The sequence below is a fragment of the Pavona decussata genome, unplaced genomic scaffold (assembly GCF_977016875.1).
Source record: "Pavona decussata unplaced genomic scaffold, jaPavDecu1.1 SCAFFOLD_198, whole genome shotgun sequence".
NCBI lineage: Eukaryota > Metazoa > Cnidaria > Anthozoa > Scleractinia > Agariciidae > Pavona > Pavona decussata.
The window spans coordinates 652,805-663,344 of NW_028145606.1; the positions used below are offsets into that span (position 1 = coordinate 652,805).

Sequence of the window (10,540 nt, forward strand, 5' to 3'; positions counted from 1 at the left end):
TAAAGAAAAGTCTTGTACTGAAACTATCGGTACAAATTTGTGTTGGTAACGACGTATAAACGATTAAAAGCAGCAAAAAAAATAAGCTTATTCCCAGGGCTTATTAATTAAGCTTACAGTTAGTTGTTCAAGATTTTTTTTTTTAATCGGTGCATGATTGGGCATACTTTTTTAAATATCGGGTGATTATAAAAACAGAGGAAGACTTGAAATACTTACACTTCTTCACAAATCCTGAAATATTCTTATCCTTGAGCATAAACTCAGAGTTGCATTCCTCGAACAGAAGAAGAAAAGCATCCAACATGGCCTCTCGAGTGAAGCTCTTGCGACCGACATTTTTACCGGCAAAAATCTGATTGAGTTTGGCACAACGTGTAGAAATCGATTCAGCCATTTTTAAGGTAAAGCCACGAACGCATCAGAAAACGAAAAGCTTGACAGAAAAGGGCCAAATCTACGAAAAAAATCTTTAGACAACAAGAACTGACTGAAATAACCGAAAACCGTTTACATGCATTGACTTGTGCCGGCGAGTTGTCAGCAGCATTACCCAAAAGTGATCACTGATTGGTGGAATTCGCTGGAATCGACAATCTGATTGGTTGATTGTTTGAAGAACTAACTTCGAATTACATGTAAATTTTTTCTAGAATCTTGTTTGTTTGACCCGGCGTATCTTGATCGGTCTCAGTTCTTGACAAGATATGAAAAGTATCTCTGGATTTCAGTGTGGTATAATTTCAAGTATCAGGTATGTCGGCAAGTCGTTCAAAGGACTCCATAAATTTGCCGAATAATTCCATTACAAGCACTCCTATGAAGCGTATCGAAGCATACTAAAATAAACAAGACAACCGAGGCCGGGAAGCATTCCGTGGTCGTCCCGTGCGGAAGATACGCCGAGAGTTTCAAAGTTCAACGCCAAGCGGCCGAGAAAATGTTACGCCGACCGACTGTAGACTCTAATACCTTACACCAGGAGAGAAATCATGGATATTTTGGACAACAACCGTTTGTTTGAAATGTGGAAGTTTTCAAAAGCCGAAGTAATTTTTCACCACACCAACGCCTATGAGGTAATCAAAAGCCAGGCTTTACTGTACTAGCCTGCAGAACATTACATGTAACAGGCGTGATTTTTTTTTGCGTTTTTCAAGTGTGAATCACGCGCCGCATACACCGCTCATGAACGCGGCTATCCAATACCATTGTTCATGAACGTGGCTATCCAATTGGTTATTTGATGTCATGTGACCAGAAGATGTTTCTCGACATCAAAATGGCGGCCACGTCGTCGTGTTCTGTTGACGAAGCTATTCGAGAAGCGCTTCGTTTTTTCCCAAGTGTGGTAAAGGAAAAACAAAAGAAATGTATAAGTTTATTGTGGATTGCTTTCAACTGGGTTTGGAAAAACCTGGTCTGGCAAACGCTTAGGTTTCTTCGCTGTTTCAGTCGTCGAACAATATCGTTGCTTGAATATCCACGAACCTTGTCACTTTCTGGATGGCCCACTATAACCTATTGAGTAAATTGGGGTCGAGTGGACTGATGACCATAACAACAACAGACAACGAAAGGACGCGAGCCATGTTGTTTTAATACGAGACTGAGGCCCGGGTTGCACTATGGCCAAACTTTTGAAATCTCCTTAAATTTCGGGGACATGTTTGGCTCCGGTGATGTCTGAGACATAGTTGAGAGGTCGCGCTCATGTTCGCATTCAAATCACTTGTCAGCCACGCCGTCAAGCCTCTGTTGTTCGTCAGTCCACTTCTCATAATCGCAAGTGTTCAAAGGTCGTCGGAATATCGTCGGACGTTTTCGGCAACGTTCGGAAGTCGTCGGGAATCTTCGGAAGTGGCTCGGACGTTTTCAAAATCCCGATCATGACGAGACAAAAATCTCACTCGTTTGACTCAGAAAAAGTTGACAGTTATACTAGACTCGCGGAGTGAGTCAGGCGTTTATATATTGATCTTGGCAATGGAGAAGAAACACCGGCAGAGCTTGGCATTGCCTCGGGAACTTGAATAGTTGGCGCCAAAACTGGCTCTGTGGGCAAGAGCACAGATGGCTGCGAAAAGTTACCGGTAGTTTACGCCTGAGTGGGCATCTTGAATGGCTCCTTGGTTTTGCCAGAAGAAGTAGCCTGGCCCAAAACAATGTTGTTGGGATGAAGCGGCTTTCATCCGAAGAAAGATAGTAAAGAGCAGTTCTGAAATTGAACCCGTTCATCGTTCTCACCACAGAAAAAAAAAATCTTAAACCGCGGAATATTTTTTAAAGTGTCACGGTAGCACATGTGATGGACATGTTTATCACCAAAAAAAGTACAAATGACCACGAGATGTCCTGCTATGAGGCAGGACAGCAGCGCCTTTGAATAATGGCCACGAACAGCCCCTAGATCGCCACGTACAGCCATCTAGGTTGCACTCAGCCTGGTCACTGGTGACAGGATTTTGACAGAATTTGAGCTTATCAAAACAGGAATGGTCACAGTGCGACCCGGGCTTAATCTTTTTCATTGTCCTTGTTTCATTAACCAGGAAGTCGATAAAACTTCTCATTGCTTCCTCTACTGAATGTATTGAAGGTTGCAGACTTTTAGTTGTCTCCAAGGACAATTTCTTTTGTGCTGTTATTCCGTTAACGTTTGTTTTTGTGGGAGTTAACATGGGACTGATATTCATTGTCCACACCAAACCTTGTGATTGGTTGGTGATTTGGGGGTGTGTCGGGGCGGAACAGCATGAACAATGGTGTGCAGATAGACGTTATTTTTTTACGCCCCTCCCGTTGTGCGTGACACGAGCTTGCCTCCATTCGCCTGAAAAACGCAAAAAAAAAGGAACGCTTGTGCTACAGGCTATGCATTACTTTCCTCCGCATTTATGCCAAATGGACCACGATCTTGGGCCAGTACGCCGAGCGATTTGGAAAACCACGCAGGAGATCTTGTAACCTACAGTAACCTACATAAAGTGCTGCCTGGAACCGAGCGGAGGTAAACCTGACATCCTTGAATTATTAAAGAGCCATTGCTTTGTCTTCGAATTCATCTGCTGGTATACCACATGTGACCAGCAGCACCTGCTTCAGCTCAGAGAAATATCTCTCGTCCGAAATCTTCAGGACTAGAAATTTCTCCACTCAGAAGCTGGCAACAGAGATCAACTCCTGAAAGCTTTTGTGAAGTAGAGACAAGGTCTTCGTGTGTTGCTTCCAGGCTGAACTGACAGAAATCCAAGCCCAGTTTAGTCATGTTCATGACTCCCAAGTTTATGTGTTTCTACCTTGAATGATTTTGTCTACTTCTGACCATATATCTTCCAGCAACTCATCCAATCCATCAAGTACTAGTAGGACGTCGGACTGTTTTTTTTTTTCTTTGCTTTTTTGTTTTGCTTTTGTTTTTGATCATCTTAAAGGAATTGTCTTCGTCTTCTCTTTCAAAATCTGGAGGCAGAATCTGCTCACAAATGGCATCGTGAAGGTTGAACGGGAAGCGACGTCACAACATCTCAGCAACAGCAACAGCAACACTTTGAGTTTGGGGAAAAAATCTCCTTCTCCAGTTGGTTTGAGAGCTTTTGCGCCATTTCTCGCGTTATGAAAAATCTAAACATGAAGTCACAGGCATCAGATGCAGTAAATCCTACAATCTCCAGCAGAGTGTTGCAGGATTCACTCGCCCTTATCCCAGCCGCTGTAACCACAAGGGGACATAGACAAAACTCTGTACTTTTACCCTGAATGATTTGCTCTACCTCTGACCATCTCTCTTCGGCAACTCGTCCAATCCATCAAGTACTAGTAGGATGTCATACTGTTTGTTTTTGTTTTTTGTTTATTTGATAAAGGTAAAGGATTTCTCTTCGTCTTCTCTTTCAATATCTGGAGGTAGAATCTGCTTGCAAATGGCATCGCGAAGGTTGAATGGGAAGCGACATCTCAGCGACAGCAACACTTTGAATTTTGGAAAAGAATGTCCTGCTCTAGTCTGTTTGAGAGCTTTTGTGCCATTTTCGTTGGTTGTGAAAAAACTTAACATAAAGTCACAGGCATCAGGAATGGTAAATCCTTCAATCTCCAGCAGTGTTACATGATTTTGTTACCCTTATCTCAGCCTCGTGCCGAGCCGCTGTAAACACAAGGGGACACTGACAAAACATTGTCCTTCTACCATGAATGAATTCGTCTACCTCTGACCATCTCTCTTCCGGCAACTCGTCCAATCCATCAAGTACTAGCAAGACATTAGACTGATTTTGCCTGATAAATTTAAAGAATTCCTCTTCGTCTTCTTTTTCAATATCTCGAGGCAGAATCTGCTTACAAATGTCATCGCGAAGGTTGAAGGGGAGGCAACGTCGCGACATCTCAGCAACAGCAACACTTTGAATCTCGGAAAAGAATCTCCTGCTCCAGTGGGTTTGAGAACTTTTGTTCCATTTTCATTGGTTGTGAAAAAACTGAACATAAAGTCACAGGCATCAGGTGTGGTAAACCCTTCAATCTCCATCAGAGTGTTGCAGGATTCACTCGCCCTTATCCCAGCCACTGTAACCACAAGGGGACATTGAGAAAGCACTGTACTTTTACCCTGAATGATCTGCTCTACCTCTGACCATCTCTCTTCGGCAACTCGTCTAATCCATCAAGCACCAGCAAGATATCAGACTGTTTTTGTCTGATAAATTTAAAGAATTCCTCTTCGTCTTCTTTTTCAATATCTCGAGGCAGAATCTGCTTACAAATGGAATCACAAAGGTTGAATGGGAAGCGACGTCGCAACATCTCAGCAACAGCAACGCTTTGAATTTCGGAAAAGAATCTCCTGCTCCAGTCGGTTTGAGAACTTTTGTTCCACTTTTCTTGGTTTTGAACAAACTTAACATAAACTCACAGGCATCAGGTGTGGTAATCCCTTCAATCTCCGGCAGAGTGTTGCAGGATTCACTCGCCCTTATCCCAGCCACTAACCACAAGGGGACATTGAGAAAGCACTGTACTTTTACCCTGAATGATCTGCTCTACCTCTGACCATCTCTCTTCGGCAACTCGTCCAATCCATCAAGTACTAGCAAGATATCAGACTGATTTTGTCTGATAAATTTAAAGAATTCCTCTACGTCTTCTTTTTCAATATCTCGAGGCAGAATCTGCTTACAAATGTCATCGCGAAGGTTGAAGGGGAGGCAACGTCGCGCCATCTCAGCAACAGCAACAACCACTCTTTGAATCTCGGAAAAGAATCTCCTGCTCCAGTGGGTTTGAGAACTTTTGTTCCATTTTCATTGGTTGTGAAAAAACTGAACATAAAGTCACAGGCATCAGGTGTGGTAAACCCTTCAATCTCCATCAGAGTGTTGCAGGATTCACTCGCCCTTATCCCAGCCACTGTAACCACAAGGGGACATTGAGAAAGCACTGTACTTTTACCCTGAATGATCTGCTCTACCTCTGACCATCTCTCTTCGGCAACTCGTCTAATCCATCAAGTACCAGCAAGATATCGGACTGATTTTGTCTGATAAATTTAAAGAATTCCTCTTCGTATTCGTTTTCAATTTCTCGAGGCAGAATCTGCTTACAAATGGAATCGCAAAGGTTGAACGGGAAGTGACGTCGCAACATCTCAGCAACAGCAACGCTTTGAATTTCGGAAAAGAATCTCCTGCTCCAGTCGGTTTGAGAACTTTTGTTCCACTTTCCTTGGTTGTGAAAAAACTTAACATAAACTCACAGGCATCAGGTGTGGTAATCCCTTCAATCTCCGGCAGAGTGTTGCAGGATTCACTCGCCCTTATCCCAGCCACTAACCACAAGGGGACATTGAGAAAGCACTGTACTTTTACCCTGAATGATCTGCTCTACCTCTGACCATCTCTCTTCAGCAACTCGTCCAATCCATCAAGTACTAGCAAGATATCAAACTGATTTTGTCTGATAAATTTAAAGAATTCCTCTTCGTCTTCTTTTTCAATATCTCGAGGCAGAATCTGCTTACAAATGTCATCGCGAAGGTTGAAGGGGAGGCAACGTCGCGCCATCTCAGCAACAGCAACAGCCACTCTTTGAATCTCGGAAAAGAATCTCCTGCTCCAGTGGGTTTGAGAACTTTTGTTCCATTTTCATTGGTTGTGAAAAAACTGAACATAAAGTCACAGGCATCAGGTGTGGTAAACCCTTCAATCTCCATCAGAGTGTTGCAGGATTCACTCGCCCTTATCCCAGCCACTGTAACCACAAGGGGACATTGAGAAAGCACTGTACTTTTACCCTGAATGATCTGCTCTACTTCTCACCATCTCTCTTCGGCAACTCGTCTAATCCATCAAGTACCAGCAAGACATCGGACTGATTTTGTCTGATTAATTTAAAGAATTCCTCTTCGTCATCTTTTTCAATATCTCGAGGCAGAATCTGCTTACAAATGGAATCGCAAAGGTTGAACAGGAAGCGACGTCGCAGCATCTCAGCAACAGCAACCCTTTGAATTTCGGAAAAGAATCTCCTTCTCCAGTCGGATTGAGAACTTTTTCGCCATTTCTCTCGTTATGAAAAATCTTAACATAAAGTCACAGGCAGCAGATGTAAACCCTTCAATCTCCAGCAGAGTGGTGCAGGATTCGCTCGCCCTTATCCCAGCCGCTGTAACCACAAGGGGACATAGCCAAACACTGTCTTTCTACCTTGAATGATTTCGTCTACCTCTGACCATCCATCAAGTACTAATATTACGTTGAACTGATTTTCTTTGATAAAGGTAAAGAATTTCTCTTCGTCTTTTCTTTCAATATCTAGAGGCAGAATCTGCTCACAAATGGTTTCGTGAAGGTTGAATGGGAAGCGACGTCGCGACATCTTAACAACAGCAACACATTGAATTTCGGAAAACAGTCTTCTCCTGGTTCACTTTTATTCTCCAGTAGTCTTTCCCATCCCAGGATCTCATTCAATTAACACTTTTTTTGGATTCCGGCATATTTCGTGCGGTTGAAAGATAGCGGACATGCAAAAATATTGTCCGTCGCTGTTCGTCTCGTCTTCTATCAGTGAGGAAAACATTCTTCTACTGGTTCACTTTTATTTGTCCAATGGTCTTTCCTATCCCAGTATCTCCTTCAATTAACACTTTTTTTGGATTCCGGCATATTTCGTGCGGTTGAAAGATAGCGGACATGCAACAATATTGTCCGTCGCTGTTCCTCTCGTGTTCTATCAGTGAGGAAAACATTCTTCTACTGCTTCACTTTTATTTGTTCAGTGGTCTTTCCCATCTCAGGGTCTCCTTCAATTAACATTATTCTTGGATTCCGGCGTATTTCGGGCAGTTGAAAGACAGCGGACATTTCGACAATTTTTTCCGTCGCTATTCCTCTTCTCTTCTCCCACTGAGGCAAAAATTAAATTTCCCTTCACACAAAGGAAAGAGTGCAAGGCATCCTTCACGAGTGTCGTACAGTCTGCGAACGTGGTTAATATATGCTCAGCAAGGGTAAAACCGTCTGAAAGTTAAAGGCGTAATAAATTTTTTGTAAAATACTACATCAACTCATAGCTTGGACGAGTGGGTGAGCAAAGCAAAGGCATGGAGGTCAAGGAAAAACTGAAAGGAATGTTGAGTTGTGAATATTATCGACTATTAGCCAATGGAGTAGCTTCCCGATGATCGATTTCTATCGATTAGATACGTCCTGGAAGATGTTAGACCTCAACATGCACGTGGTGACCCCAAACTTGACCTCAGGTTGTACGATTCCTGTCACATCGGGACGAAGAAGCCATTCGCCTCTCTGCAATCGCTTTGAAGGGATTTGTTTTTGGAGTTCGCAAGCAGTTCCCCAAAGAATTACACGATCGTTGCAAGAGGCTATACCCTGTTTTCAAGAAAACGAAACAAGAGGACTGGAATGTAGTCCTAGTTTAATACAAACTTTATATAAATGGTAGCTTGTACAACAACCTATGAAGGTATGTCAAGTTAATGAGGACTGTTATTTGAACACTTTTAAGAGAATATACATTTTCCTTTAATTTCCATCTTGAACAACCCTCCAAAACTTGCTTTTCATGTAATAATCCAATATTGATAATATATTAACGATGAAATTGAATGTAAAATCTGCGGTTATTATTATCATACACGTTAAAAATGATTGTCTAAAGTTAACTGAAGGTCAAACTGTCACACTTGAGCAAGGAATCATTAACTTGTCATTAGTGTTTAGAAATGAATTTGTCTTTTAATTCTATTAAGGATTGTGACTTCAGTGATGCAATTGACAATTTAACAAGTTGTTACTCCTGATAAATAGGCTTACGAGAATAGCAAGCTTTACTGCAACGTTGATAAATAATATTTTCAGCGATGATTTATAAAATTCTTTTTAACTGATTTCTCTGATCGCCTACCTGTGTGTCCCTCGATCGCGAGGGAAGATAATGATTTAATCCTCACTCTATCAGGTTATTTGAGACTGAACTAAGCAAAGCAAACTCGCAAGAAGTACTAGCCTCCAATGATTCTGAAAAAGTCTTTCAATTCATTTATGAAAATTTTTACTGATACGTATGACAAGTTATTCCCCTTAGAAAAAGGTAAACGTAAAGGAAAGAAGAAATAACTAAAGCTTCGAAGTTATCCACACAAAAGCGTGGACTGGATAAAAATTGTAGGAAAAACCGTAGCATAGAAAATGAAGAAAATTATAGAACCTATCGTAACAAATTCAATCACATAAATTAAAACGAATGGCAAATACCGTTGGCGGGGGATTACAATAAAAAATTCAATGATTCAAAAAATGATATGAAAGTAACACGGCAAACATTAAATGAAAATCTTAAAAGATATGGCCTACCAAATATTTTCTCGCATAATAATACGGATGTTTGTGATCAATACGATATTGTAATCTTTTTAATGAATACTTTGTTGAATTGCTCAACTAATTTCATTAGACATTTGAAAGGAAATTATATGAATTCAATGTAGTTTCTAAATGATATATCTGTAAATGAAGTTGCGCATGAAATTACAAAATTGAATCTCAGAAAGGGTTTTGGAAAGATGGAATAAGGCCGAAAGAGTGCTAGGCAAGTAGGAGAGTATGTAAATGAACCATTAGCTTATATTTTTAATTGAACATTTTGTACAGTCAACTCCCTTTATTGCGGACACCCTCGAGACCGCGAGTTAGTGTCCTTAATAGCGAGAGTCCGTAATAACGGGAATTTATTTCAGTAAAACGTCTGTAATTTATTTTGGCCCGAGATTAAGTTGCTGTCCTTATTATCGGGGTGTCTGTAAAAGCGAGGTGTCCGCAAGGCGAGAGTTGACTGTAATCCCAAAGGAACTTAAGATTTCCACGTGACTTGTAACGCCAGTCTATAGAGTGTTTTCACATGACGTCACGGCGGCCATGTTGGTGTCCCAAAACAAAGAAATGGCGGCCATGTTGGTGTCCCAAACTAAACCTCTGGGAATTGAACTCTATTTTTATGTAAATACTTTCTTTTGTTTCAGTAAACCAATATGGCCGGTAGTCACGTGAATGGAAACACTCTGTAAAGTACATATCGATGACGATATGAAATTTGGATCTTTTTCAGTACAATGCAAAGCAACAAATCTAGAATCTGATCCCTGAATAACTGAAAAAGTATGAAAAAGAAAATAAGATATATCTTCTGACTACCAATCTTTAACTGCTTTCGACTAGCCACTTTGATAGGCGAGAATCTTGATGACCACAGTTACATACAAACTTAGGATACTTTAGTTTAGTTTACATTTATCTAGTAGCTTTCGTACCTGATTGTAAACGTAATTATTAACTAATAAATGGTGGCTCTTGTAAAAGCTCGAAAGGATTTTCTATTTATTAATCGTAGTAAAAAAGAAATAATAAACTGAAATATTAAAATATAATCATGGAGGAATTTTTGCACCCTTGCGAGTTGGTTAACGGCGAAGGCAACCTGGGGAGAATGTGTAAACTACCGAGGGGAGCGGGCACTCCAGTCAACGTACCCTGACTAGGGCTAACTTGGTAGTTTAGACACTCTCCCCAGGTTGCGCTCGCCTTTACAAACTGATGGTGGGAGTTCGACCGAAGCGTACGAGTCTCGAAAATCCCACGGAAAAATAGGGGACTCTGAACAGTCCAGCAATTTTCTTTTCCATATATTCCTCGGTCCAGATCTTCCTGTCGATTTTCGACGAGCTCTAAAAGCGACTGTCATCGTCATCATCGCCGTCATCATAAATACAAGAAATTCAGATTCCCAAATTCCAGTATCACTTTATATTTTCTCCCTTCGTCTAGGGGTTTCGTTCGAACGAAAGAAAAAACCAACGGGAAAACTGCTGTTTTGTAGTCAATCATAAAATGGGCCTGTGTCAGCAGCGAATCCTGGGTGATTAAAAATAAATAGAGGAATTTATCTGAAAAAGGTCCCCTTCATCAAAAGGTCAGTACATATCTTTTACCGTTTCCCCTAAAAAGAGGGCGAGTTGGGAATAGTA

General features: G+C 41.2%; 1 protein-coding gene across 2 annotated transcripts in view; it reads right to left on the minus strand.

The window, feature by feature from the left end:
* The window catches only part of LOC146461441 (citron Rho-interacting kinase-like), a 45,717-nt gene extending 35,769 nt beyond the window's left edge, over window positions 1–9,948 (minus strand). For both annotated transcript variants that reach the window (XM_085086902.1, XM_085086900.1), the window contains exon 1: window positions 220–9,948. In XM_085086902.1, coding sequence (XP_084943028.1) covers window positions 220–397 — 178 coding nt within the window. In that variant the 5' untranslated portion in view covers window positions 398–9,948. The remainder of the gene's footprint in view (window positions 1–219) is intronic.
* Between the last annotated feature and the right edge of the window lie 592 nt (window positions 9,949–10,540).